Raw genomic sequence first — 27,734 nt, forward strand, 5'->3', positions numbered from 1 at the left:
TTTCTCCCCCGCCTCCCAGCGTGTGCGCCTCCCTGACGGGCAGATACAAGAGCCTACCAGGAGCACGCAGGGAGCCGCAGCGGGTATTGATTGGTCGGAGCTGCCGTGACGCAACACTTCATTCATTCCCCGCCTGGGTCTTTGCGAGCGGCGGCTGCCCCGCGCCCTCGCAGCTCCGAGTCCGTGAGCTCCGCGCGCCGCGAGAGGACGGGACCCCGCAGCGAAGCCTTCGCCGCTCTTCACCTCCCGGGAACCTGCCGGTGCCCACGGAGGGTCAGGCCCACGCCGAGGACACCGCGGCGGCGCTGTCCCTCCGCCTCCCCAGCCCCGGCTCAGCAGGGCCCCAGCGTGAACTACGTTTCTAAGAAAAACCAAGAAAAGTCCCCGCTCACTTTAAAGGGTGCACAAGGCAGCGAGTCTCCTCTCGGGTAGCCTAGCGCTCTACGGCCAGGTCGCGCTGATGGTTGCCTGGCATCACGAATGGACAAATGACACGGAACTGTATGGTTTAAGTGGCGAGTTTTATGTTATGTGAATTTTACCACCAATAAAACCAAAAGTGCACAAACTCTGGCCTTCAGACACACGGAAATGTGGGACACGCCAATGGAAACATCTGGAAAGGAAGCAGTGGTCCTGGCCAGAAAAAAGGAGCAGCGCTCGGAGGGCCCGGTGTTGCCCTGAGGCCAGTCTGTTTCTTTTGTGCCAAGGGAGAGTCAGGACTAAAGAGACAATCTCTCACTGTGCATGGGCTTTGCTAAATATCTGACAAACAGCATCTCGCCTCATACCTGTGCCGGAAGAGGGGCACTGCGCTCTCAGCTCTTCACTTTGCAGAAAAGAACACGGCGGCTCAGAGGTAAGGTTCCTTACCCTGGGTCACACAGCACATCCAGCACCTCCACTGCCAGGTTCATCTGAGGCAGCTGCCAGAGGTGGAACGCACTGAAGAACAGTCCACGTTGCGCTGGAAGTGCTTGTGTCACGCTGTGTAAGTCATTACTTGGTCTGCAGTCAGAATTTCCCGACCCGAAACACTGCGTGCCTGGGAGACAGCAGCCAGGCCACCCTGCCTCTGATGCAAGTTCCATGAACTCAAGGCTGAGTTGGCCACAAGCAGCGGTGGAAACCTCCCATGGACAGCCCCATGGCTTTGTGAGCTCTCAGGTGTAGGAAAATTTCTCCTCTCCGCCGCTGTGAACCCACCAGCAACCCTGCAGGAAACGGTTCTTGTTGCAAAGAAGTTGAGCTGCAGCAGCGCACCCCGCTTCCTTCAGGGCAAAATCGGGAAATCATCCACCTGCCTGCCTTCTGCAGTGATTCCCGGGAGGGTCCCTCCTCCAGATCAGGGCTCCTGCAAAAGCGCTGACTGGGAGCCAACTCAGCCTGCCCTTTGTCCACAGATCTCATGAGCAAGGCCTCGCCTCCCTGGAAGGCAGCCAGCCGCCTGTGGACGTCACTGAGCCAATCCCCAAGGACCTGCCAGCACTTCAAGCGTGAAGATGCTTTTGCTTATCGTAAAGGTTGCTGCTTTTACAGGATTTTCACACACACTTTTTTCTTTTTTAATTTGACTCTAATGACTGGCCTGTAAGGTGAGCACAGCTGATAACAGAGGAAGAGGGAGCCTCTGTGACTTGGCCCTGACCAGGAAGTGGCCACCCCACCCCACCTGCCAACTCGGAAGGGGTAACACCCCCAATCTGGCAGGCTGGAAAGGGATGACTCACTCTGGGCAGCTCAGGGGATTCCCAGTCAGTTGCCTTCCAGCCAAAAAGAAAGCAAAACTCAGCCCAAAGCATGGTGGGGAGGAACCAGGAGGCACCTGGAACACCCCCATGCAGCCCCAAGAGGGGGCCAGGGCTGGGGTCTCAGGTTAGCAAAGGGCACGAAGGGTTCAGCCTGGAGCAGCTGTCCTGGGCCTCAGCGCCCCCCCCCCCATGCCCCCACCCCCAAAAGGCATGGGCCTGGCTGCAGATCAGGGTCAAGGTTATGTGGATGTCTGCTACCCATGGTCTCAGCTGGGGCAGGAGAGGGCCCATCAGCTGCCTACTAGGTGAGCAAACCATGGGCCCAGAGGCTACCACCGCCACCTACTTTGCCTGAAGGCAAGCAGCTCACCCCCTCTCCCTCCTCTGACAGTCTACCCTGCCTTCTTTTTCTTTCTCCCCTTGGCATCTGTGCCCTGAAGGACATGGCCTGTCCCCTCATAAGGCTCTCACCTCACTTCCTTCCCTCACTCAGGCCTTTGGGAAGACAGACACCAGTTTGCACATGGGGCTGGGAGACAGGAAGGGTGACCCGGGCTCCCACTCAGGACCTGGACATGGGACATCCCACATGTGCTCCTTGGGCTGTCCTCAGAACCTCCCAGGGTGGGGCTACCTTACCAAATACAACCCACTTCACCTAAAAGCTGTCCTTGTCTTTTTATTTTTCAGACATTTTAAGGTCAACCCCAGGCAGCAGCTTCTGAAAGCTGGTTTCACTCTCACTTTGTTGTCATTGGAGGGACATGCTTTCAGAAGGGCAGGCGCCCGCCAGCTCTGCACCAGAATTCCCCTGCACTGGTGCCAGCCAGGAGGGGCTTCCCCTTCTCGCCTCCCTCCCCCACAAAGCACACAGCCCTGGGACAACCCCTGAGGGAAGAAGACACAAGGTGGGCCATGATACCCCAACAGCACCAGTGCCCTGGGACCAGGAGGCCACCCAAAACTGCAGGGAGGAGAAGAGGCCTGCATTGGAAGGGTCTGCCCAGGGCCCGCCCACTGGCAATGGGAGCCTAGCAGGAGGAAAAGCACAGAACTAGGAAAGGACAGTTTTCACTACCGTTTGCATTCTCTGTAGACTGGGGAAGGACACAGAGTAATAGAAGTAAGAAAACATGTTCACTGTTCACCATCTCATGCTTTTTAAAACCACGATGATATTACCTATTCAAAGCATGTTTGTGTTTGAAAAGCAGGTCACTTCAGAAGATCTGGAAAACGCAAAAGTACTCAGAAGAAAGTGAAGATCACCCCGAATTCCCTCACCCGGAGACGAGCTCTGCCAGGATTCCCTGCACAGTTTAACACTCGCCTCCCTTCAGGCAACCTCAGAACACAAGTGCCATTCCACACCCAGAGCCAAACCCCAGGCAACAACCTCACATGCAGAACTGAAGGTGCCCAGGCTACCCAGGCTGTCCTGGCTGTTCCTGCCTGGCTGCATGAGGCCTGGCCACAGGGCTTTTGCACCAGCCAGGCCCTCACCTGGACCAGCTTCCTCCCGCCCCCAGCTGCCTGGCAAGCCTGGCCCTCTCCAGGCCTTAGCGTCTGGGTATAAAGATAGTCTTAGTCCCGAAGGCCCCATGTTGAGTGGGTTCCTCCCCACTTGCCCCAGGTGACCTAGGTTTGTATGCCTGTGTCCTTCCCCACATGTGGGTCCCTGGAGGGCAGCGGTCTCTTTGGACTCTTTCGGGGCCCATTCTGGCCTCGTTCTCAATGGATGGAGAAAGGCCGAGTGGCTACTAGTAGCTGGACAGAGTCTAGGTCCCAGGGGCCCCCTTTGCAGCCTGACCCACCGGGCTCCCCAACTCCTCCCGGGCGCAGCGGCGGGTCCGTGCGCGCCATCTTCCGGCTGAGATCGGAACTGCCGGCGACCCCCGCGCGGGCCCGAGCACCTGCTCCTGCGGACACCTCCCTCCCGCCTCCTCGCTTCGAACCTGCGAACCGCGAGACCGCTCAGCTCCCTTTCGGACTCGGCAAGTGAGATCACCTGGCCAAGGTCCGCAGCCGCGTGTCCGGAAGCCTCCAGGTGCCCTCCGAGGGCAGACGTTGGGCACAACTCCAGGAGAACATAACTTCCAAGTGCGTCCAGGGTGGCAAAGTAAAGGCGTGAAATAGAAACTGAGTCCAGCCGCAGAGAAACGGATGCGTAGATGTTCCCCTGCACCCAGGCTGTGAACGGATACCCGCACCTCCCTCGCCGATCCGTCCCCGTCCCCGTCCCCAAAGGGGCGGCCGGGGCGGGGCAGCCTGGAGCCCGGGAGCTGCCGGGGCCCAGGTTCGCCCAGAGGCCGGGCCCTCCCTGCACCCCGGCCCCCAGGCCCCTCTCCCGCGCCCCTCTCCTCCCCCGCGTAGAGCCCCCGCCGCACCTTCCTCCTGTGGCCCCGTCTCGCTTCCCCTCACCCGAGTCCCTCGACTCGAGTTCCCTCCGCTCACTTTCCCTTGGGGTGCACAGCACCCCAACGCACATCCCTCCTCCCCACCCTCCGCGTTCCTTTCCCCGCGCCCCCTAGCGTACAGTCCGGGACCTGACGGCGCCCCCTCCACGCCCCCTTGCACTCACTCCGGCCCCCTCTGCACCCTAACATCGCCCCCTCCGCGCCCTGACGTCACCACCCCTACGTCGCGCACCGCCCCCACCGTGCCTCAGACAAGCCGGGCGCGGATTGGCCCCGAGCCGCGGGAAGTGCCCGCCCCTCCGGGCCGCTGGCCAATGGGAGATGGGGGCGGTCCCGCCGACGGCGCCGGAAGCGGCCTAGCGCCGAGGGGACGTCGTCGCCGGGTCTTGAGCAGCTGCCGCGGAGCCGCCGCACGGACCGCCGCCCGCCCGCCCGCCATGGCCGAGAGCGACTGGGACACGGTGACGGTGCTGCGCAAGAAGGGCCCCACGGCCGCGCAGGCCAAGTCCAAGCAGGTGCGCGCCGCCCGCCGGGAGCGCCGGGCCGACGCGGGGCCGGGGCCGACGCGGGGGGCCGGGGCGGGACGCGGGACAGGGCCGGCCAGGGCCAGCCCGGGCGGGCGGGGGCTGGGGTGAGGACGGCCGGGCGACAGCGGGGGCGCGGGGCCGGCCGCGGGCCTCGCGGGGCGGGAGCGGCAGGGGCGGGGCTCTCGGACCCAGGATGCAGGCCCGGGGTTGAGCCGGGCAAGGTCCAGGGGCCTTCATACGCCTGGGTGTGGACGGGGCGCGAGGAGGAGGCGGGTGGAGGACGGCGCAGGCTCGTGGGGCGGACCCCGGGCGGGAGCCGCGGCGTGGGCTCGGGTGGGGGCGGGATTGGAGCCCCCCCAGAGTCTGCTCAGTCCGTGCGGTGCCCCGCCCGCGTACCCCCAGGCTCGCTGCAGCCTGTAGGGCGTGTCTGTGTCCAGGCCGCGCTGGCCTGGGACCCACCGTGCAGGGGGACCCTGCGCCCCCGCCGTGCACGCGCTGCGCGCCCTGAGAGGTGCTTGGAGGCAGAAAGCTCCCATCCCGACTGGTCCTCCCAGGGCCCTGCGTGAGCCCGACGTGAGTGGGGGAGGAGCGGTGCTCAGCCACCGCCTCCGGGCTCTGTTTTGCCCTCAGGAGCCCTAGACGCGCAGTGCTGGGTCTGGGCCAGGACTGGCTGTGGCCCTGGTGACCAGCATTCACCGACCTGCCCTGGGCTTGCTGCGCAGTCAAAACCAAATTCACTTTTTTTTTGTTTGTTTGTTCCCTAAAGGAAACTTAATAGCCACAGCCAGGAGTCATGTGAACAGGTCTAGAAAGCATCTTTAAACATCCCACACTCACTTCTTTGAAGTATCAGAGGCACGAAGAACTGCATTACACTCGGGGACTACAGATCAAGGGGTGTTGCTCTGGCGGAGGTGACTGAGGGTGGGGTGCAGGCTCCAAGCACTGTGCCTGCTCTGTTGTTGGAGCCAGATGCCCAGAGGAAGGCCAGACCAGGTCCACAGGGCTTGTGCAGTGCAGGGGGGTCAGCCATTTCAGGTGTGGGCTTCTACAAGGAAACAGTTGGTGTGTCTTTCTCAGCAGCAGGGAAGTGGATAATGCCTGTTTACCTTAGGGGCAGCTTGCTGAGAGTTGCCAGGATATCTGGTTGAAGACGATGTTGGCTGACCAGCTTGGTTTAGAACCCAGCACTGCCCTGGCTGGTGTGGCTCAGTTGGTTGAGTGTCGTCCGGTGCAGCAAAAGGTTGCCAGTTCACGGCAGCCTGAACTGGTGTTGCCAGACACTCCCAAAGCTAATTTTTTGTTATTGTTGTTAACCCTTACTGGAGGATATTTTTTCCATTGACTTTTATTATTATTATTTACTTATTTATTTTTAAAATATTTTTATTTATTTCAGGGAGAGGAAGGTAGAGGGAGGGAGAGATAGAAACATCAATGGTGACAGTCATAGGTCAGCTGCCTCCTGCACGCCCCAGACTGGGGATCGAGCCCACAACCCAGGCATGTGCCCTGACCAGGAATCGAGCCTTGATCGCCTGGATTCTAGGTTGATGCTAAACTGCTGACCTATGCTGGCCATGCTTCCGTTGATTTTTAGAATGGAAAGGAGACAGGGAGGGAGAGAGAAACAAAGATCGATGTGAGAGAGACACATCAATCGATTGTGTTCCACATACCAGGATTGGGGCTGGGGATCAAACCTGAAATCCAGGTATGTGCCCCTGACCAGAAATCAAACCCACAACCCTTTGGTGCACAGGCCAACATTGCAGCCACTGAGCCACACCAGCCAGAGCAAAAGCTAATTTAAAAAAAAAATTGTTTGAGAGAAAGGAAGGGGATAGAGAGAGAAATCAATTTGTTCTTCCGCCCATGCATTCATTGGTTGATTCTTGTATGTGCCCTGACTGGGGTTCAAACCCAAAACCTTTGCATGTTAGGGCAACACTAACTAGCTGATACCTGGCCAGGGCTCCAAAGTTAATTTTGACAAAAAACATTTCCTGATTTTCTAGGCCATCTTAGCAGCTCAGAGACGAGGAGAAGATGTGGAGACTTCCAAGAAATGTAGGTACCTGTGCTATCACCCACAGCTAGTGCCCAGTAGTTGGCCATCCCTGCAGACGAGTGTGGTGCCCAGGGTGTCAGGGCGGCAGCTGGCAGCTGAAGCTGCTGCAGGGCTGGGGAGTGTCTGGAATGTTACCTGAGCAGCTGTGGTTGGTGCAGGTCAGGGGGTCTTGTTCTCCACAAGCTGGGAGGAGATACTGAACTGTGCTCTTGAGCCTTTGCAGTTCCCATAATTTGGATGGTCTGCATCTGTGTCACCTGGATGCAGGCGCCTCACCTGTCAGGTCTGGTTCCTGTCCTTAAAACAGCTTTCCTTCCCATTGGTTGAAACCCTCTCCCTGCTCTTGCCTCCCGCTGGTCCAGGGGCCGCTGGCCAGAACAAACAGCATTCGATCACCAAGAACACAGCCAAGTTGGACCGGGAGACTGAGGAGCTGCACCATGACCGAGTGACCCTGGAGGTGGGCAAGGTGATCCAGCAGGGCCGGCAGAGCAAGGGACTGACGCAGAAGGACCTGGCAACTGTGAGTGTTGGTGGCCCCCTCCTTTAGGCTGTGGTGGGGCAGGTGGGGCCAGTGTTGCGAAGGGCATGTGCTGTGAGCTCTGCCTGCTTGGTGACTAGGAGGCTTCAGTTTGTCCTTGCCCTTGCCCCTGCCCTCAGGCCCCCAAAGGCCTCTGGGGAAGTCATGTGAGGTCAGGGGTAACTTCCTCTCGAGTGTGACGAACCCCCCCCCCCCCCCCCCCCCCCGGTGTCCGCGAGCTACTTTTCGAAGGCCCTTGGTGCCTCGCTGTCACAGAGGGTGGTGCCCTCGGCCCATCCACGTGTGCTATAGCCTTGCAGGGTTTTCTTACTGAGCTGATGTGTCTGAAACACACTTTCTCTTCAGAAAATCAACGAAAAGCCACAGGTCATCGCGGACTACGAGAGTGGACGGGCCATTCCTAATAACCAGGTTCTGGGCAAAATCGAGAGAGCCATTGGTGAGTGTCCTGCCAGCTTTTGTTGGGTGACCAGGTGTAAGGGCTGCCCCTCCCTGGTTGGGTTGGTGGGGCTGGGGTGCAGGAAGGCCCCAGCTTTAAGAAAATCCCCATGAGGGAGTTCGTGGGTTTCCTTGCCTTTCACGTTTGCTCTCCCCACCCCCGCCCGCGTCTGGGGTCCTCCTCGGCTCCCATTCCGGTTCCCACTCCCAGGTTCTCCCACATGCCCCTGTGTGGTGTCCTTTGAAACCCCAGGCATGGACCTCCTGTCCTAGGAAGGGAAGGGGCATCTGCTCTGGGTCCAGGGCCTGCAGGCTCAGGGAGCCCAGCCAGAGTGGGACCTGCTTGTCCCTGGTGCCTCTCTCCCTCCCCTCCCTGTCTCTCGTCCTATGGGGGAAGGGAACCAGTGCTCAAGGGATCCAGTGGGTGCCTCCTGCCACCTTGGGGACCCATGGGTGGGGACGCTGTGGTGCTACTCTGTCCTTGGGAGACCTGGAGAGTGGGCTGCAGTGGTCAGGGTGTCCTCTGGCTCTTTCAGGCCTCAAGCTCCGGGGGAAGGACATTGGGAAGCCCATTGAGAAGGGGCCGAGGGCAAAATGAACACAAAGCCTCGAAGGCAGCACGTTCCGGCTGATCATGTCTGGCTGGTTCCCCTGACCACCAGCGCCAGCGTGGGTCTCCACATGGCCAAGCGGAACACGGGGTGGCAGCCCTGCCCTGAAACCCCTCCACCCGACCTGCTGTCAAACTAAACCTTGCAAAGTGTTTGCTTCTCATGATTGTTTTTCTTCCCTACCCCCATCCTGAGATTGAGGTGCAGTACCCACCGCTCTCCCCCGAGGTGTTGGCCCGGGTGTGGGTGTGGGTCCTGGGGGAGCTGAGTGGGAGCCCTTCACATGGGCGAGTGTGGGGTAGGGTGGCCCAGTCCAGGCCAGGAGTGGAAGATGCCGCCTTTAGTCTGGCTGTTAGAGACGCTAATAAACCTTTGCTGCCCTTCCTGCTGGTGTGAGTCATCCTGTCTGGTCCCACTTGCCGTCTCACCCATTATGCCCTTAGCACTCTCTTCTGCCCACATGTGGGGAGGGGATTGTTTCCATGATAGTTGCCATGGGGGTGCCTGAAGGGCAGTGAATGTCATCATCTGCTGGGACAGTTCGTGGTATTGGCTGGCCTCCTGGCACCTGACCCCACCCTCCCCTGGCCCTGGGTCCCCGGCCACACCCCCACAGAGCCCAGGGTGCCCCAGTGGCAAGGTGGAGTAGGCAGGAGGGGAGCGCCTGGCCATGCAGGAGTGGCTGTCACCCCCTTCTAGGTCCAGATGCCTTGCCTGGAAGAGCAGAGACCAGCACCCTCCCTGGTCAGAAAGACCTGACTCCGTCTTGTTAGAGGAAGATGGTGTATGGGCGCACCAGGGACCTCGACACCCCCCCCAGGGGCGCACCTCCCTCAGGCAGCTAAAGGGCAGGCACCTCAGCTTTGCTGTCGAGGGACCCACTCAGGAGTGTCATGGGTACCAAGTGATCTCTGCTTTGAGATGCGTCATTTCGGGGACTGCTCAGACCATTACCATGGGACCGTGGATGTGGGGGATCTCCGTTGTGGGGTGGCGGACACAGGGACCTTCTCGAGCAGGATGCACAGACTGGCTGGCGAGAGACAGGCTGCCCTCACGGGCTGGAGTGTTTATTGTTGGGGTGAGGAATAGCTAGGCACGTGGGTGGCAGGATGCCAGGTGAGGGATGCAGGGCTCAGCCCATCCTGGGGGAGGGGCAGGTGTTGGTCCGGGGCCAGGGCTGATAGGATGGGAGGAGCTCCTGTGAGGAGCCTGGGGCTTCTCTGGGTCTATGAGTCATTGGTGACTGATGCGGGCAGGGTGACTTGATCCTAGAAAGGAGAGGAACCTGGTGACCACTGGGTGGCGGGGGTGGCCTGCACCAGTTGGGTGGGTCAAGAGGATTCCTGCCCCACTGATCTGTTCTCTGGGGTCGAGCCAACATCAGGGCATAGCGACTCCCCTACCCCCTGCCCGCCCTGACCATGGGGCCCCTACCACATTGAAGAGAATGTTGTCAAAGCCAGGGGCCCCGGTCGCTGTCCTGTCCCCAGAGGGGCAGCCCCCCTTCTTCTGCAGCCAGTGCCGCCCCAGGAGTCCAAGCAGCACCAGGAGTACGAGGAAGAGGAGGGCACCGCTGACCGCAGCTGGCACCACTATAGCCACCGCCGTGTCCCCTGCGGGCCGCCAGGCACATGAGCCCTGGGACTGAAGCCCTCCCTGTCAACCCCACTCCCATGGCCAAGGACGACGCCTGGGGACATCAGTCCCTGCTTCCCCCGGGGGTTCCTGGGGACACTGCTCTAGAAAGGGGGGGGCACTGTTGTGCCAGCACAGGCTCCACACTGAGTCTGGGGACCTGGCAGGCAGGTGTGGCCCCAGGCTGGGCCCCACGTGATGGTGAAGTAACATCAACAAGCAGGTGCTCCAGGAAGAGGCCCCAGTTCCTGGCCTGGCCGCACCTCCTGGAGCCCAGCCACACCCTGGGAGCCTCTTTCAGGGCCTGGGGAGGGGAGGGGATGGCAAAGGGCCCGGCCTTGGTGGCTCTCCTGGCCTCTCAGGCAGCCCCGTGGGCCATGAGCTGCTGAGCTGCAGAGGCCCAGACGCAGAGCAGTGGCCGACTCGGGCAGGGCTTACCCGGGCTAAGCGCAGGCGGCTGGCAATGCTGCCCGGCCAGATACTCAATGTCGTCCAGGGCAATGGGCCCCAGGGCTGGCTGGCCGCCCAGAGTGGCTTCAAACATGATCTGACCAGAGGGAGGAGTGGCTGTGTGGACTCCAGGAGGAAGAGGGCCCCCCCCAAGCCCCCTCATACCCCCTGGCTCCGAGCAGCTGGGCCTCACCTGGAACTCCTTGGCACTGGCCACCTCCACCTGTCCTTTCAGCCACTGGTGCCTCCGGCGCCCACCCGCGCCCCACACAGCCAGCTGGCCCTGGGCACTGCTCAGGAGCACCCTCAGCTCCCCCTTGTCTGAGAGTAGGGGCCAGGGTGGGTCAGGTCCCTGACCCAATCTAGGCAGGGCTGCCCCCAGGCCCCTGTTGTCCCCACCACCCAGGCGCCACCGGCCAGGGGACTCACAGAAGTGCTCGGGAAAGCCCATGTAGTACCAGAAGCGGAGGCAAGAGGCCTCCGTGGCAGGCAGAGGCTGGCTGCGCAGCCAGGCCGCCCGGCCCCCTGGACCCAGCACGCCAGTTTCGAAGAGAGCAAAGTGGCCTGGGAACAAAAGGGGGAGGGGTGCCCAACTGACTGGATAGAGCTGGCCCCCTGACCTGAGGCCTTTGGTCCTGATGGCAGCCTGGATGAGCTGGGCTGCTGGCCCCAGTGGGGGTAGGACCTGGGGCCCCTTCCCTGACTCAGACCCACCTGCGTCAGTGCCCAGGGTATGGTCCACCAGAGGCTGGGGGTATCGGGAGGGTGTGGATCCACTGCTCCAGTCCCAGCTGTACCCACCAAGGCCGGGCCAGGGCAGGTGGCTCCAGCCACACAGACCAGTTTCAAAGTCACAGGAAGCTGCAAGGAACCTGGGCAGTGAGTGGTGCTGCCCCGTCCCCCATCCCTGGGGCACCACCACTGTTGGGGACAGGGTTGGCACGGAGCCCAGGGAGGCACCCATGAGTCATAGCAGGTTTTGGGGCCAGGCTGCAGGGCTCCCACCTGGCGGAGGGCAGGGCCCGTCCTGGAGGAGCAGGTCATCCAGCGCGATGTAGGAGTGCTCCACACCGGCGGCCACAGCCTCAAACACCACCTGGTCAGGCATGGGCAAGGCAGCTTCATGACTGGTCCGGACAGCCCTGGGGAGTGAGGAAGGATCTGCCCCCAGGCACTCACCCTCCAGGCTCGCCGGGCCTGCACATCCACACTGGCCAGGTGCCAGGCAAGCCCTCCGTGGCCACTGATGCTGAGCACCTGCTGCTTCTCCCCCTCCTCCAAGTGGACCTGCAGGGTACCTGCCCCACCAAACAGCCAGCCCAGGTCAGCAGTGGGCGAACAGGGCCCCTGAAGTAGTGGAGTTCCAGGTGGCCTTGGCAAAGGGGCTGCTGTGCACATACAGCCCCTCCTCCTGGCAGCCCTCACCCGGGTTTCGGAAGCTCAGATGGTACCAGAAGGTCAGGCAGGCGGGTTGGGCCAGGGGCCTGTGCTCCTCTGAGGTCAGGGAGGCCACGTGGCCACGAGGCATGGCCTGTGGGCTCGTGTCCACGATCATGTAGTGCCCTGGGTGAGGGTGCCAGCTTCAGCCTGCTGCTCCACCCTGCCCTGTCCCCACCCCTGCCCCACCCTAGCCCCATCCTCAGCCCCTCTGCCCAGCCCAGGCCTGCACCCAGAGCTGTCTCAGTAGTGTGGTCAGCCCGGGGGCCCTGGGCAATGTGGCCCGTGACGTTGGCCTGGCGAGTCCAGAAGTCCCCGGTGGAGAATCCACAGGCCGAGTCCTCAAAGGAGCAGCGCTTGGGGGCCCAGCAGGGCCCAGGCCGCACGGCCACATCGTCCAGCGCCATGGTGCCATGGTACCCGTCCCGGAGGCCCTCAAACAGCAGCTGGGGGTGGAGGGTGTCAGCACTGGGGCCTTGCCCTGCCCCCCACCACCCAGGAGCCAGACCTCACCTGGTACTGGGCGCCAGAGTCTGTCTGGTGGTGGAGGGTGGCCCAGGCCTCGTGCCAGCGGTTGCCATGGGTGCCTGACCTTGACCACAGGTGCGTGTCCACCTTCCCATCCTGTCTCATCACCAAGCGCAGTGTCCCTGCAGGGAGAGAGGGGTTTGGAGGGGACCAGGCCCTCCTCCTGATGGCTTCCCACCCCCTCCAGAACTTGGACCACCAGGAGTCTCCAAGCCTTGCCCCGATCAGGGTGACTCACCAATCTGGGGCCCGTGGAGGTGGTACCAGAAGGAGAGACACTCCTGAGGGGCTGCTGGTGTCTGGGGCTGGGTGAGCAGGTGGGCACCAGGGCCCCGGGCGGGAGGGTCCATGGGGTCCAGGAGCATGAAGTAGCCTGTGGGGGGTTGGGGGAAGATGGGACACGGCTGAGCTGCATAGACTCCAAGAGGCGTGCCCTCCACCCCTGAGACTGGGCGCCAACTCCCTAGGCCTGGGCACTGCCACCTGAGTCTGGGTGCCCTCACCTTACCTTTGCCTGTGGTGTGGTCGTACCCAGGGCCATGGCTCTCCGTCCGGTGCCAGTGGGCGTCTGTGAGGTGGCCTGGGTGCCAGCCACATGTGTCCCGCTCAAAGTTACAGGAGACCTCTGGGGTGGGGAGTGGTGGGGTGAGCATTGCCCCCTCTTACCCCCCCACCCCCTACCCCCCTCCTGAGTCGTCCTGAGAGGATGGGGAGGCTTGCTCTCTGGAGTGGGTCTCCAGGGGTCTCTCGAGGGGGTCTGGGTGGGAGAGCCTGGTGGGGACTTGGTGTGGGGAAGGGGCGGGGAAGGACCTGTGTCCTTCTTGGTGGCCACTGTAGGGCTGCAGTTTTTCAGGACCACATTGTCCAACCCAGCACCCTGCTGACCAGGGCTGTCCAAATCCACGAGGCCAACAAACTCCAGCTTCATGGGGGCATGAGGGAGGGGCTGTTAAGTCAAGGCCAGCTCCATGTGCCCCCCTGACCCACCGACCCCGCCAGGCTGCCCTCCTCACCTGGAATGGCCGGCGGCGTTTCCCCAGAAGGACCGTGTCCACCTTCCAGATGCTGCTGCTGTTGCTGCTGCTCGGGGCCTCCCACACCAGTTCCCGGGTGCCACCCTCCACCACAAGCAGTGCCAGGAAGCCTGGCCGAGGGGTCGCCACAGGTCAGCCACCCCAGCCCACCCTCCCGCAGGGCGCACCTGGGGAGCTCGGCCGCCCCAGGGCTGGGCACGGGGCCCCAAGGGACAGTGGGTCAGCAGTACCTTGGGGGTTACTCTGAAAATAGTAAGCCATGTGGAGTTCACAGTGGGGGCTTGAGGGGCCTAGGGGGCGTGTGAGGACCCGGGCCTCTGCTGTCAGCTGTCCCCAGGCCCTCTGCAGGGACAGGAAGTGCCCTGGGGAAGAGCAGGGCCGCTCAGAGCTGCCTCCTTCCAGGGAGCCCAGCAGGGGAGCCAGGCAGCAGGCTCCAGGCTGCCCTGGGCTGGGGACTGAGGCCTCACCCGTAGCAGCCCCGCTGGCATCCGTGCCGGGGCCCCTGCTCTCCTCTGCCGGGAGATGTCCCCACTGCAGCCGCCCCACGCTGGAGTCCTCCCAGCCCCCAGCTGTGGGGGACTCGAAGTCCGTGCTGCCTGCAACAGCGAGGGGTGCTGAGCGGTCTGGGGCCAGCCCCCTGGCAGTGGGGAGGGTCCGGAGGGAGGGAGGCCCCACCCTTCCAGCTGCCCCTCACCGCAGTCCTGCTCGTCCTGGCCCCCCTCGCACTGCTGCTGGAAGTCACACAGCTGCTCTGGGGCCACACACAGGCTACCACAGGAGAGATGTCCTGGCCCACAGAAATGCTGGGGCCTGGGAACTGGGGCCCAGAGCCCAGGGGGCGAGCGGGATCCCTCTATGGGGGCAGAGCAGAATGGGGGTGGGCGTCAGGGGAGTGTGGGCGGCTGTGCTTGCCTGGAGGGGCAGGGGCTCAGCGGGCTCACCCAGGACTGGTTTGCAGCCATCAGACAGGATGAGGTCATCCAGGCCCACGACACCCCTGGGACCCGTCTGCCCAACCAGGAGGATCTGAGGACATAGGGGGATCAGGGGGTACCCCGGCATCCACCTGCTGTCCCAGGGTCTGTTCCCTTGCGCCATGTCCCCCACCACCCTACACCTTGTACTTTATATTTTGCTGGACACCTCCCCCATTGCCACCCCTCACAGCTCAGCAGGAGGGGCCTTCGGATAGCCACCCCTTCCCTTGGCCTCTCTGCAGCCCACAAACAAACCAGCAAGCTCCCTGCTGAGGCAGCCTAGAAGGTCGCCCGTCTGTCCCCTCCCCACTGCCCTTGCCGGCCTCACCCGGAAGGGGTGCTTGCTCCAGATGTCAACCCGGTCTCGGACCCAGCCAGCCCCCAGCTCCCCGTGGCGCCTGCGCAGCAGGACAGGGTCGAGGGGGGTACCGGGGTTCTGAGCCTGCAGGTACAGCTGGAGGAGGCTGGCCTCAGACCCATGCAGGTAGTGATAGAAGGTGAGCTGGGAAGGGATCAAGGACGGTCAGGGGAGACGCTCTAAGGCCCCAGGAGCCAGGACAGTCAACCCTGCGTCCCTCTGCCCGCCTCACCGAGCAGTTATGGGGACCTGAAGCTTGGAACTCAGGGCTGGAGAGGACTGCAGGGGCGCTGGACTCAGCCACGGATGCTAGGAAATAGCCTGGGGAGAGAGCAGGTGTGTGTGTGGGGGGCTGGGTGGGGCGGGCCTATGGCCTAGTGTGAGCCAGGGCTGTGGCAGAGGGTCCCAGGGGGTCTCACCCTGTGCGCTGTTCTGGCTGTGGTCTCGGGGCGGCCAGGCGGGGCGCTTGGGGACATCAGCACTGTGATTCCGGGTCCAGCCCTCAGAGTGGTTCCATAGGCCCAGGCCCGTCTCAAAGTCAGTGGATGTGTGGTGGCCTAGGCCGGGCAGTGGGGCTCAGGCCACTGAGCAGGGCCTCCTCCCCGACCCTCGGCCTGTGTAGCTCCATCGCCATGGACAGGGCTCCCCCACCCCCAGAAGGACCAAGCCAGGGTATAGCCCTCTCCCACGTTCTCTGCATGAGAACCCCAGCTCACTGCACAGGGGTGTGTCTTCATCTGAACTGTCCCCACAGTTGTCCTCCCCGTCGCACAGTTGGTGGGGCTCCACGCAGGCCTTGTTCTGACAATGGTGATGCCCCAGGGGGCAGCTTGCCTGGGGGGCTGGGGAGGAGGGTTAACCTATTACCCTGGCCCCAAAACCCTGGGGGGGGGGGGCAGCTGGGGGAGAAGCTGGAGGCCTTCTGAGCTGGGAGTGACCGGCGAAGCACTCCATTACCCACTGCCCCCCAGGTGTGGGCCCATGGCCTGGGGTCTTACTGGGCAGCCCACAGCCCTGGAAGGTCACGTCGTCCAAGGCCACAGCACCCCTGTGGGTGGCATTTCGGGTGGCAGAGAAAGTCACCTGAAGAGAGCAGGGTCCTTAGGACCTAAGTCAGGGCTCAGACCCAACCCGCTGCCCTACCATCCAGACCACCCTCCAGCTCACCCGGAAATCACCCCGGATGCGGCCAGGAGCCACCACCAGCTCCTGCCAGCCTGGGCCCCAGGGCCCTGAGCTCTGCCACAGGGCCAGTGTCTCCATGCCATGGGTCAACTCCAACCGCAGCTCAGCCACATCTGTATTGGGGGGTCACGGGGCAGCTGAGGCCCTGGTTGCCTCCCCCAGCCTGCTGGCTGTGCCCTGCCTCCAGACTCCTGCCCCTTCTCTGGGGCACCCTTCCGTTTTCTGCAGCAGCCAGACTTTTTTTCCTGTCTCTTCCCTCAGGGCACCCCACTCAGGTGGCAGGACTCTGGGCGCACACCTGCAGAGGCTGTGTGGTACCAGAGTCTCAGCTCACAGGCAGGGGCTGCCTCCTTCAGGACAGGGGAACGCAGGGCTGCCACAGAAGCCTCTTTCCCACGGTGAGTGCCAACAGCCACGTACCATCCTGGACAGGCAGAGAGGTTGGAAGACCGGGCAGGGCCCAAAGGAGGGAGGGTTTGGCATGGACACCCACCCACTAGGCCTCACCCAGGTCAGTGCCAAGAGTGTGGTCTGAGCGAGGCCCGGGACCCTGCAGCGCAGCCCCTGCGCGGTCCCGGAGCCAGCTGTAGCCTGAGGTGCTGATGTCCCGCCAGCCGCAGGAGTCCTGCTCGAAGTCACAGGTGGAGGGGGCGCCCCGGGAGGGTGAGGCCCTACTGTAACCTGAGACAGTCGGTGGTCAGGTAAGTGACCCTCAGAGGGCTGGTCCTGCCCACTCCCCCCGCCTGACCTGGCTCACCACACTGGGTCTCGTCGGAGCAGTCCCAGCAGTCACACACGAAGTTGCACATGGTGTCCCTGGGGGCCCTGCAGTGGCTGGGGGCCCAGGCCCAGCCTGGGGACCCTGCTGCCAGCAGACAGGCAAGTGGTCTGAGGCAGGGTGACTCCCCCCATCCTGATCTGCCTGGGACTGTCCCTCAGTCCCTGGCAGCCAGGCTGTTGGTTGTCCTGCTTTGGGTTCCAGGCTGAGAGGTCAAGAAGGGAGGGGGCTGGGTCTGTGGCTGGGGCCTCCCTGTCAAGGCCAAGCAGAGCACCTCTGGCCCCAGAGAGGCTGGCTGCAAGCCGGTATGGAGAGATGTGGGCATGCATGGGACCAAGGGCCCCCCATGTGGAACACCCCCTGGGGAGGGAAGCAGGAGCCCAGTAGGGAGGGTACCCCCCAAGGGGGTATATCAATGGGTAACCCAGACCCCCTCAAGCTCCACACAGTCCAGGAGCACAGATCTGCCTCTGGGCCCTCTCACCTTGGGGCCTGGGTAGAAACTGGGGCCTGGGAGAGCAAAAGTCTTGCCCCTTGCCCAGTGGGGCAATCCCCAGGACCCTGAGGGCTCGCTCTGGGTCCCGCTACAGCAGGTCACCTAGGGCCTTGTACCCGAGTCCCCAGCCAGCTCTGCTTCAGGAGCCAAATCCAACGACTCACCAAGGAGCAGGACCAGGGCAGGCAGGAGGTGGCTGGGCAGAGGCATGGTCAGGCCCAAGGAAGCGAGGCCAGGGCTGTGTGCACACTGGGCAGCCTGGTGGGGACTTTGCTCAGTTATCAGCCCTCGGTCCCACAGGCTGACTCTGCTCTAACTGGAAAGGGGGCCTCGGCCCCTTCTGCACCTGAGGCCCCTTGGCCAGCCCCACCCTGCCTGATGAGGACAAACATTCGGTTGTAAAAGGGTCCAGGAGAGGGGCCTCTGGCCCAGGTCAGCTCTGACCTGTCCAGCAACTCCAGACCAAAGGTCTGGCCCTGGCCATCAGGCCAACTGCCGCTCAGCCATGCCTGGTAGAGGCCCCAATGGAGGCAGCTCCAGACAGCACAGGCTGCATGTGGCCACTTCTTCAGGGCTCCGTCCCCACCCTGGCTGTGAGGTCAGCCTGGCCCAGGCTGCTGGCAGGAGCCCAGCACGTATAAACCCGGGAGGAGGGCTGACAGCCAGGGACCTCGACCACCTCCATCTCCGGCACTCAGCCTGAGTTTCCTGTTCCCTTCTTCATTCAAAACACTATTCAGAGAAGCCATGGCTGGGCACCCAGGGGCCCAGATTTTCATGGCACAGACCATAGACCCCCCTCCCCCCAGTGCAGGGCTCGGAGCTGGGCTCTGCCTGCAGTTCATGCTGTGACCTTGGGGCCTGTTTCCTCACATGTAAGAAGTGGTGGTGCTACACCTGCAGAGAGGCTGCTGTGAGCTCACTGGAGTCACATGCAGCAGATGGCAGGTGTAGCAGGGCCCACCCACTCCCAGTGAGCCACAGGGACAGCTGGGCCTCAGTGTGCCTGGTGACCCCCACAGCCCTGCATTGGGAAGAGGGAAGGGGGTTCTGGGAGAGGGGCTCCCAGCTCCAGGTCGGAAGCTCTGCCTATTCCCCTCAGCTGGGAGGCAGGGTCTGTGAGACCTGATCTTGGAAGCAAGGAGTCACAAGCCACTTCCATGGGTGACCTTGGCTGGCAGAATGCACAGGGATACCAAAATCAGCTGCCAGGGCGGCGGTCACTGGTGCCCTCCCTGCCCTGCACGCTGGGATGGCCACTCCCAACCCCAGGCCCTGAGGAACCAGGTGCTGACTCCTTGCGCAAGGGCTAGGTGGCCTCCGCCCAGATGTCCTTGGGGATAGCAGCCAAGAGGAGAAGCAATTAGGCCATAAACGGGACAGCAGCTGGGAGGGGGTCCCTTATTAGACTCCAAAGGGCTGAGTGTGCACTACTACTCCCTGGGGCCCCCAGAGGTGGAGCTGGGTGAGGGGCAGCCAGAAGGGGACCCGCCGCCCCCAGGGCTGCCTCTGGTTCTCTGCTACCTACCCACTCTAGTCAGGGGTCCAGAGGAGTGACACAGGAACAGAGAAGCCAAGACACACACCATCCAGGGACCAGCTGGGGTGATAATGCTTTTAATTCCAGTGGATGAGGTAAACCCAGGTACTGGGACCAGGCTGGTGTCCATCTCTGAGGCCTGGGTAGGGTGGCACAGTGCCAGGGGGTACAGCCCAGCCCCTCAGGAGGGGGGTTCAAGGGCAGAGTTCTGAATGGGCAGCTGGAGGCAGCAGGCCTCAGGTGGGCCTCAGTAGCCATCATCAGCCCAGGTGACCTCATAGTCGGGGTACCTGGCTTTGATCTTCTCGGTGGAGGTGGAGTGCTGAGCACGGCCGTATCCCTGAAGACAGAAGGCACCTCTTACACCCCGTGTCCTAGCTCTGGCTGTCCAGTGAGCAGTGACACCCAGGAGCCAGAGTGGGGCAGGGTCCCCGGGGGGAGCCAAATGCCATCATTCCCCAACCACCCCAGGGAGCCCTCCTGCAGAAAGGTGGCCACCAAGCGAAGAGACCTGGCCGGTGGGTCTCTAGCCCGAGGCCTGGGCTATTCCAGGCGCCAAGAGAATGTCCCTGTGTCTACCGAAGGGAGAGGGCGGCCTCTGAGCTTCACCCGGATGCTGACCCCCCAAGGAGCTGGGGGACAGTGACAGCCCACCCAGGCCTCCTGAGGCAGGAACAGGACTCGGCCGAGGGGCCTCCCGCCCACCCCGTGCACGTGGGAAACGGGGAGCCGCGCGCGGGGGGAGCGGCAGCCTCACCATGGAGTAGCCGTACACGTGGATCTTCTTCTCCTGGCTCTGGTGGGAGATCCGCCCGCCGCCCAGGCACTCGCAGTCGTAGCCTTTCTTCTGCATCTCGCCGGACACCTTGTCGTAGATGTCGGCTGGGGGGGCAGCGGCAGCGCTCAGCGTGGCCGCCGCCGGGACCGGTCGGAAGCCGCAGCTGAGCAGCTCGGCCCCGGGGGAGGAGCCCCCCGGGCTGGGGACGCGGATGGGGGGGCCGGGGCAGGGGCGCGGGGATGGGGGGAGGGTCGGGCCACGGCAGCCCCTCCGCCCCCGGGACCCCCTCCGCCCCGCCGGCTCCCCGCCCACGACGCCCCGGCCCCGCCCACGAAGCCCCAGGCCCCGCCTACAGGCTCCGGCTCGCCCACGACGCCCGTAGGCCCCGCCTCCCCCCACGACGCCATCGCCCCGCCCCCAGGCGCCGGCGCCCCGCCCCCTCACCGTGGTACTCGGCCCACTTGTAGCCGCGCACGATCTCCTTGCTCTCGCCCGCCGGTGCCGCGCGGACTCGAATCAGCACGTACTTGAAGACGCCGTCGGGGTCGATGTCCACATCGGGGATCTGGGCGAGGTCCGCCGCCGCCATGTTCCCCAGAGCGCGCCCACCCCTGCGGCCGCGGCCCCACCCTTACGTCACCCGCGCCGACTGTGCGGGAGGCGGGCTCTGGGAGCCGGCGGCCAATCCCGCGGGGGCATGCAGCCCCGGCCCTCAGCCTCGGCCAATCGCGCCGCCGACCCGCAGAAACCGACTGGCCTATCGCAACCCAGCTCCTTGCAGCCCCGGGACCACGCGGGTCCCGCTTAAAGGCGAACCAGGAATCCCGCGTGGGTGGTGCTTGAAGCGGGCGGACGGAAAACCGCCTTTCTAGCAGGGTCACGGGCTGGAGGCAGCCCCTCTGGAGGGCGCTAGGCGGCCCGTGAGCCCCGGGGGGCGCGCGCCGGCTCCCCGTCCCAGGCCCAAGGCCTCCCTGCCTCGCCCCCCGCCCCGCCTCCGGGGCCCCCACCCCCGGCGCAATGAGGCAGCCGTGGTTCCATTCGAGTTGTTTTACTGAGTTCGAAAAGTGCTCCCCTCTGGAAACAATAACCGGTCCAGGATCCTTCCCGCCGGCCCTCAGTCGGAGGCCCCGGGGCGGGTGGCACGGTGGCCCGATTTGGAAGGGCGCGCAGGCGACGGGGGAAGTGGGGCGCGTGGCCGAGGCGGGCGCGCAGGCGTGTGGGGGAGGGAGGCACGGGGGGCGCGGTCGCCGAGAGAGCGGGGGGACGTTCACAATTTAATTCCGTGGATGCTCCCTGTCGGCCCCAGTGCGGTGCTGGGCGCTCCAGGAGGGCCCTTGTGGGTGCCCGGCCTCACCCCCTCTCCCGGTCACACGTCCTCCACGCAGCCCGGGCAGGAGCCGGGATGCAGTCCTGGGGAGGTCGGGAGCCGAGGGCCGGAGCCGGGCCGCTAGCGCCACGTTTCCAGCTCGCGACACCCGGACGGCCAGAGCGGGGACGGGGGCGGTTTGTGCAACGACGGCGCCACCCCATCGGTGGACCCAGCCCTGGCCAACCGGCTGGTTCCCTCACCTGCCGCCACCCGGGCTTTCCCCGCCCAGCTCCCAGCTGGGAAGCCCGTCCCCCCGGCGCCCTACACCAGCGGGTGGGAGCCCTCCTCGCGGTGCCCCCGCTCGTCCGTGCCCTGCGCCTGTTTCCTGCCTCCCTGTGAAGCTAGAGCCTGCGCTGTTGTTTGCAGCCCTGCACCCCGGCACCCGCCCTGGGCCATCCTGCCGGGCGTGGGCCGGCAGCCGGACTCACGCGGCGCCAGCACACCCTCCGCTGCCCCTGCCCGGGCCCTCTCCCCTCTGGCTGGGTGTCCTGCGCCTTGACTGAAGACCCCTCCGCTGCCGCGCGCCCCAGCCACTGCTGCAGGGCCCAGGCCAGGGCTGCCCGTGGTGCGGGGAGGCAGGCGAACGTGCGGGCTCGGGGGCCTGCTGTGCCTTCTCCAGCCGGGACTGGGGCCGGTGGAAACGCAGCGCACACCCCCAGGGCGGGACGCGCCGAGGCCAGCTAGGGTGTCTCCCAGAGGGGAAAGGCCAGTGAGCTGGACACACCCCAGACCACAGGAGGCGGGGGTGGGGGAGGGGGCGTGTTATATAGGACCGGACTAGGCTTTGGTCAACTCGGGCTCCTGGACGAGGGCGAGCTAGGCTTGGGAGGTTCCAGGGAGGCCCTGCGGACGACGCGGACGGACGGACCGGATCTGCGCGGTGGGGTCTGCAGTAGTGACCCCTCCGCTTGAAGGCAAGGCCGGGCGGTCCTCAGGCCCACCCCGCCTCCCAGCGGGGAGCACCAAGCGGCCAAGGACCGGCCTCTGGGGGGGCGCAAGGGGGAGCTGGGCTGTACCCGTGGCGGAGTCGCAGGAGGCGAGGAGGAGAGGCGGGGCGGGTAGAGAACCCACTAGGGTAGGACCTGGGCGGAGCTCGAGACCAGGGGGCGGGGACTGGGCGGGTTTGAGGCGGGGCTTGGAGGCAGGGGCGGGGCCCAAGTGGACTGAGCTGGACTAGAGTGGGCTGGGCGGGGCTCGGGGAAGCCCTGGGTGAACCGGGCGGGGCTCGAGGGCGGCCCGGGTGCACTGGGCGGGGCCTAGGTGGACGGGGCGGGGCCCCGGCGCGCCGCGCGCCTCACATGATGTCGTCGAGCAGGTTGGCGCTGGCCACCCAGTCCAGGGCGCGAGGCTCGGAGGCGGCCATGATCATGCACATGAAGGGGCGGCCGGTCCGCCGGTCCGTGGGGTAGATGGTGGTGGGCGTGAAGCGCCGGTTGGCCTCGACGAACTCGCAGAGCTGCTCGTAGACGCGCGGGAACTCGTGGCGCAGGAAGACGCCGCGCAGCCGCAGCTCGCGCTGGATGTGGATGAAGGCCACCTCGCGCGCGCGCCGGCCCGCCTCGCCCTCCTGGTCCAGGCCCGCCGTGCCCGGGGGCGGCGTCAGGATCAGCGTCTCCATGTCGGGCTCCAGGCCGCGCGCCGGCGGCGGGCGCGCGGGGCTGCCGGCCGCCAGCGCCATCTTGGCGAACTTGCGCACCGTGGGCCCGGGGCTGCGCGGCGCGGGCGCGGGCCGGGCGGCGCCGGGGGGGGTGGCGCCGGGGCCCACGGCCACGGACACGCTGAGCAGGAAGCACTCGGCCGGCTCGTAGAGGCGCCCGGCGGCCGCGAGCTCGCGCGCGTAGCTGCCCAGCGGTGCCGCGTGCGTGGCCAGCTCGCGCAGGGACAGGTAGGTGGGTGACAGCAGCAGCCCCTCGAGGCCGAAGCGCAGGAAGTTGTCCGCGGAGCCGGGGCTGGGGAAGCCCAGGAAGAGCACGCCGCGGCCGCGAGACAGGAAGCCCACGCGTGCGATGCGCGAGAAGGCGCGGTGCACCGGGCCGCTGTCGCGGCAGAACTGCAACACGTGGCGGCACACGCTGCCCACGCGGCCGTACACGCAGCGCGCCTTGTGCGCGTCCCAGTCCTCGCGGCGGCACAGGCGCGAGCAGTAGTAGGTGTAGCAGCTGTGGCAGGACTTGAAGTAGAGGCAGGCGTTGAACATGGTCTCGGTGCGCCGGCAGCGCGCGTTGGAGCAGGTCATCAGGTCGTCTTCGTCCGCGCTGGGCTCCGGGGACGCGCCCGCCGCCTGCCCCGGGCCCGCCGGCTCCTCGGCGCTGCCGGCCGACGCTGGTGGCGAGCGCGGCGCCGGCGCGGGGGCCCCGGGGCCCAGGGGCCGCAGGTCCAGGAGGCGGCGAAGCTGGCGGCCCAGGCCGTCGGCCGCGGGGTCGGGCGCGTGCCCGGCCGGGGGCCGCGAGTCGATCACCAGGTCGGTGATGAGCTCGTCCAGCTGCTCCAGGCTGCGCTGGCGGCCGGGGGCGGGGGCGGCGGGCGGGGGCGGCCGCGGGCGGCCCGCTGGCAGCTCCCAGCCCCTGGCGGTCGGGCGCTCGGCGGCGCGCAGGTCGTTGTCGGTGATCGTGATTTCGGGGGTGACGTACCAGTTGCGGCCTGGGCCCTCGCCCGCCCGGCCCTTCTCGGACAGCGAGGTCTCGGACAGCGACAGCGCTGCGTAGCGCCGGGGCGAGGTGGACAGGTTCACCACGACCGGCGGGCGCCGGCCTTCCAGGGACGTGCCCAGCGGCTCCCGGACCTCCCCTCCCAGCAGGTTCTCGTAGCTGCGGCCGCGGCCCAGGGCGTCCTCGCGGCGCGGCCCGGGGGCCAGGATGTTGTCCCAGGAGCGCGAGTAGTGGCGGCTGTCGGTGGCCAGCCGGGGCGGGCTGGTGCCTGAGCCGCCGTGCCAGGACGCGAGCAGTGCGCCGGGGCCCGGGGGAGGCGCCACCTGCAGGGTCCGGTAAGGCCGCGGGCCCCAGTCGCCCCACGCCGGGCTACCGCGTGGGTGTGGGTAAGTCCGCGCCAGGGCGTCGCGGTCTCGGTACCGTCCTAGGTCTTCTGTGTAGAAGGGCCGGGCGGCCGGGTGGGCCTGGGTGTCCGCGGGCGGGTAGCGGGGGCCCCAGGGCGGCCCGTAGGCGCGGGGGGCCTCTCCGTAGTAGGAACGGGAGGGCGGCTCGTGCACGGGGAGGGTGCGCACTTCCCCTGCGTAGTAGCCGCCCCCGCGCCTTGGACTGGGCCCGGGCGGCTCCTCGGGCGGGAAGGGCCTGGGGAAGTACATGTCGAAGGGGGGCCCCGGGCTGGCCGCGAAGCCCCCGGGATGGCCCTCGGGCTCCTCGGTGTAGAAGAACTGGGTGGGGCCGGGCGGGGTGGTGAAGGGCACACTTCGGCGCTCTGAGTAGTCCCGGGGCCCAGGCAGGGGCCCGTCGCAGTACAGCGCCCGGGGATCCACGCAGTACGAGTCACTGGGGGTGGGTGTGCGCGACAGCGCCGCGTGGCGGGGCCCCGGCACCGTGAGGCCGTGGAGCTGCGGGCCGGCGCGGGCCCAGGGCGTGGTCTCCACCGGCCCGCAGGGCCGCGAGCCCCGGGCGGCGTGCTGCAGCACCGCGTCGTCGGGTTTGATGTCCAGGCGGCAGCGGACGTGGGGGGCGGGCCCGGCGGCCGGCTCCGGCGGCGCACAGCGGCCGGCGGCGGCGCACAGGGGCGCAATGCGGCCCGGGCCGCCCCGCTGCGGCTGCAGCTTGATGGGGTGCAGCTCGTTGGCTAGCGCACGCAGCGCGGGGTACGCGGGCTCCCGGCGTGGTGACCCCTCGGCCCGCGCCGCGCGTTGGACCTCCCGGCCTCGGCGTGGCTGCGCTGGAGGCGAGGCGGGCGCGGGCGCCAGGCCCGGGGGCTCGCGGGGCGCGCTCTTGGAGCGGGCGCGGCGCCGGGGCTCGCCGTCGCGGGGCCGGGCGCGCGGCACGGGGGCCTCCGGGGGCGGCGGCTCGGGGAGGGCCTCCATGTCCGCCCCGTCCAGCGCCTCCAGGAAGTCGAAGCTGCGGCAGTGGCGCTTGTTGAAGGGCACGGGCGCAGCAGGCCGGGCCATGGAGCGCTCACATGGCGCGCGTTTGGACGAGGGCCCCGGCGCCGCCAGCTTGATGTCCTGGTACACGGTCGACACCAGCAAGTCTGGTGGGTCCGTGCGGGTCATCTTAAAAGAGGTCCCCAGGCTGGCAGCTGCAGCTCATTCGGCCTTGAGGGGCTTTCGCCCTGCGGGGAGACACGGGTCAGAGAGGCCCCTCCGCGGCCCAAGCCCCGCTACCCCCTGCGCTGGACCGACTTACCTGGGGCGCAGTGGGCGGAGCAGCCCTGGCTTCGGGCCTTGGCGGAGGCCGCGGGCACTCGCCCCATGCCGGCGACCGAAGCCCCTGCAGAAGGAACCCAGCTGTTCAGCCACTCAGCCCCCACCCCCATCTTTGTTGGCCACTTTCTAATGGGGTGGGTCAGCTAAAAAGGCGATGCCAGCCCGGCCGGGCGTGGCTCAGCGGTTGAGCATCGACCTAGGATCCAGGAGATCGGGGTTCGATTCCCCGTCAGGGCACATGCCCGAGTTGCGGGCTAGGCAGCCGATCAGTGACTGTCATCGTTGCTGTTTCTCTCTCTCTCCCCCTCCTTTCCTCTCTCGGAAATCAATAAAGATACGTTTTAAAAAAATAAAAAGTAAAAAGGCGATGCCACTGCTGTGTGGGACAGGACCGGGTAGGAAGAGTGGGGGTGTGGTCTCAAGGCTGCCCCTAGTGCCCATGGCTGGAATGGCTGAGCTCATCTGGGGCCTATGCAGACTTTATGGCCGCTGGCTCCATAACCCACTGGTGACAGAAGTGCCCGCCGAGTGCCCGGGGCAGAGCGCGCCCTCCCCTGGCCCTGGCCAGCTCTGCGGGCACTGTCTCCTGCCCCCCTCGCTGAGGAGGCTCGGCATAGAACCCCTCCCCCAGCGCAGCCAGGGCCGCTACTCGGGGCAGCTGGATGCTCCAAGCCCCGGCCCCGAGGCCCCAGTGGGCCTGAGGTGGCCCCATCAGGTCCGGGCATGGCCCTTAGGCTGACAGACTGGCACGTCCCACCCTTGACACTCGGTATGGTCCCGGCCATAATAATGTCCCCCAAAGAGCATACCTGGGCCCCAAAGCCCCGGTTCCTTTGCAGAAACCTCTGACTCTAGCTATCTTGGGGTGGTTGAAACCCACCAAGCTCCTTGAGGTTTCATGACAAGTCTGGGAGAGTGACCCCCAGCTTTGCAGCCTGTGCACCACAACCTGGAAACCAGGCTGCGGCTGCAAGACCACGTGTGTGGGGGGTGAGCCAGGGCCCATGCCTGACCCTCTTTCCCTGAGTAGGGCACCTGGCCAGGAGGCTGCCAGCGGGGGAGGCAGTGGGGTGGGTGGGTTACGCTCCACCCCCTTTCTCAGAAGAGGGCTCTCCCAACAGCATCTCAGGCAGGCTCCATGGAAACCTGAGTTTCCCCGCCCCCCCCCCCCCCCCCCCGCGATGCTGGCTGGGCTGGGCTGGGGTCCACCCTCTGTACCAGGCTCCCATTCAGACTTGGACCACCAGCCCCTCGGACAGGCTGGGGAGGGGCTGAGACGGCGCCGAGAGGCCCCGCCTCCTCACACCGCCGAGGAGTGTGCTCCAGGGTGAGCGGGGGAAAGGAGGCCGCTGGCCCTCACCTGTCGGGGTCGGGTAGACCCTGTGTGTCCCAGGGGTGCCAGGGGCTTCCTGCCAGCAGGGCTGCTATTCTGGCTCAGGGCCACCAAAGTCCAGTGCCTGTCCCCATCCCAGCCTCGCCTCCACCCCAACTCTCCCTGGTTTATAGGACCATCCCCCGCCCGCCCCCTTCCGACCATCCTAAGCTCAAAGTCAGGCCGGATTGGGGGCCGTATGACGGGGTGAGGCTCCGCCCCAGGGAGGTGACAGCCTGGCCTTGCCGCTGCCTGGTGAGGACAACACCCCCACCAGGGGGGATGGGGTGGTTGCCCCATTTGGGTCTCAGGCCTAATGAGCTTCGGGGGCGGCCCTCCCCATGGCACAACCTGGCCCCCAGCCCCCAGCGGCCCGGTCGGGATGGCCGGGGGCGGGACCCCCATCCTTGCGGGCGCCCCACCCGAGACAGGGCGCGTGGGGCAGCAGCCCCCGACCTTTACCTGAGCGCTGCTCCCCCGCCGAGCCCGATAGGCTGTGCAGGCCGGAGCCCGCCCGCCGCCCCCCACTCCCCGGCGTCCCCGCCGCATCCGCACCGCGTCCCCGGCACCGGCAGAAGCTTCGAGGCAGCGGAGCGGAGGCCGTCCGGCAGCTCAGTGCTGCCCCCGATGGTGGCCGGCGGGGTTGCACTTAAAGGGGCCGCGCCTTGGGCCTGGGACCCACGTGGCCCCCTGGCTCGGCGCTGGTGCTGTGCGCTGCGTGACCGGCCCTCTGGTACCCGCAAGGCGCCTGGGGTCTAACCTGGGGGCCTGCCGGTCCTGCCAGCTCCCACCTGGCAGCCAGGCAGGGCATGGGAGCAGGGCTCTGGAGGAGCCCCAAGCCCTGGCCAGAGCCTCAGGCAGCTCCCAAAATTCACTCCCGAAATTCACACCTGGGGTTGGGCCCAGGCAGGAGCAGATGGGCGGCTCCCCGCCGCCCCGCTGGCTCTGTACTGCAGTGCTGGAGGCGCCAAACTCTCTGCAGGTACCTGGGGCCATATGGCCACCAGGCTGGACTGGGGCCTGAAGCCTTTCCCTAGGATGCCCAGCCTCTCCCAGGTGAGGACAGGCTCCTGCC

At 65.7% G+C, this 27,734-nt stretch overlaps 4 protein-coding genes and 1 long non-coding RNA gene across 5 annotated transcripts; 2 read left to right on the plus strand and 3 right to left on the minus strand.

The window, feature by feature from the left end:
- The first annotated feature begins 352 nt into the window (after positions 1-352).
- LOC107536209 (uncharacterized) lies at positions 353-2,604 on the plus strand. The gene is made up of 3 exons (XR_001603105.2): positions 353-991; positions 1,404-1,595; positions 2,442-2,604. It is a non-coding gene; the product is annotated as an uncharacterized LOC107536209 (long non-coding RNA).
- A 1,976-nt stretch (positions 2,605-4,580) lies between these two features.
- On the plus strand, positions 4,581-8,732 carry EDF1 (endothelial differentiation related factor 1). The gene is made up of 5 exons (XM_087823284.1): positions 4,581-4,683; positions 6,714-6,765; positions 7,129-7,289; positions 7,653-7,746; positions 8,282-8,732. The coding sequence occupies exons 1-5, from the start codon at positions 4,606-4,608 to the stop codon at positions 8,341-8,343; spliced, it is 447 nt and encodes a 148-aa protein (XP_087679410.1). The 5' UTR covers positions 4,581-4,605; the 3' UTR covers positions 8,344-8,732.
- Positions 8,733-9,715: 983 nt separating this feature from the next.
- On the minus strand, positions 9,716-17,495 carry MAMDC4 (MAM domain containing 4). The gene is made up of 28 exons (XM_087823104.1): positions 17,402-17,495; positions 16,721-16,828; positions 16,471-16,644; positions 16,262-16,387; positions 15,946-16,076; positions 15,777-15,861; positions 15,495-15,620; positions 15,198-15,335; positions 15,011-15,099; positions 14,749-14,922; positions 14,385-14,469; positions 14,138-14,296; positions 13,911-14,039; positions 13,674-13,805; positions 13,423-13,553; positions 13,220-13,331; positions 12,918-13,034; positions 12,648-12,782; positions 12,395-12,531; positions 12,114-12,327; positions 11,870-12,007; positions 11,624-11,742; positions 11,450-11,540; positions 11,159-11,305; positions 10,874-11,008; positions 10,638-10,765; positions 10,433-10,541; positions 9,716-9,972 (listed from the first exon to the last, which is right to left on the minus strand). The coding sequence occupies exons 1-28, from the start codon at positions 17,445-17,447 to the stop codon at positions 9,740-9,742; spliced, it is 3,648 nt and encodes a 1,215-aa protein (XP_087679230.1). The 5' UTR covers positions 17,448-17,495; the 3' UTR covers positions 9,716-9,739.
- Positions 17,496-18,770: 1,275 nt separating this feature from the next.
- PHPT1 (phosphohistidine phosphatase 1) lies at positions 18,771-20,162 on the minus strand. The gene is made up of 3 exons (XM_087823103.1): positions 20,000-20,162; positions 19,535-19,659; positions 18,771-19,117 (listed from the first exon to the last, which is right to left on the minus strand). The coding sequence occupies exons 1-3, from the start codon at positions 20,142-20,144 to the stop codon at positions 19,025-19,027; spliced, it is 363 nt and encodes a 120-aa protein (XP_087679229.1). The 5' UTR covers positions 20,145-20,162; the 3' UTR covers positions 18,771-19,024.
- A 2,056-nt stretch (positions 20,163-22,218) lies between these two features.
- Positions 22,219-25,134, minus strand: AJM1 (apical junction component 1 homolog). The gene has a single exon (XM_087823285.1). It carries the CDS (start codon positions 25,132-25,134, stop codon positions 22,219-22,221), a length of 2,916 nt encoding a protein of 971 aa, XP_087679411.1.
- Positions 25,135-27,734: the final 2,600 nt, after the last annotated feature.

This window comes from Miniopterus natalensis, chromosome 12 (assembly GCF_054644295.1).
Source record: "Miniopterus natalensis isolate mMinNat1 chromosome 12, mMinNat1.hap1, whole genome shotgun sequence".
Classification (NCBI taxonomy): Eukaryota; Metazoa; Chordata; class Mammalia; order Chiroptera; family Miniopteridae; genus Miniopterus; species Miniopterus natalensis.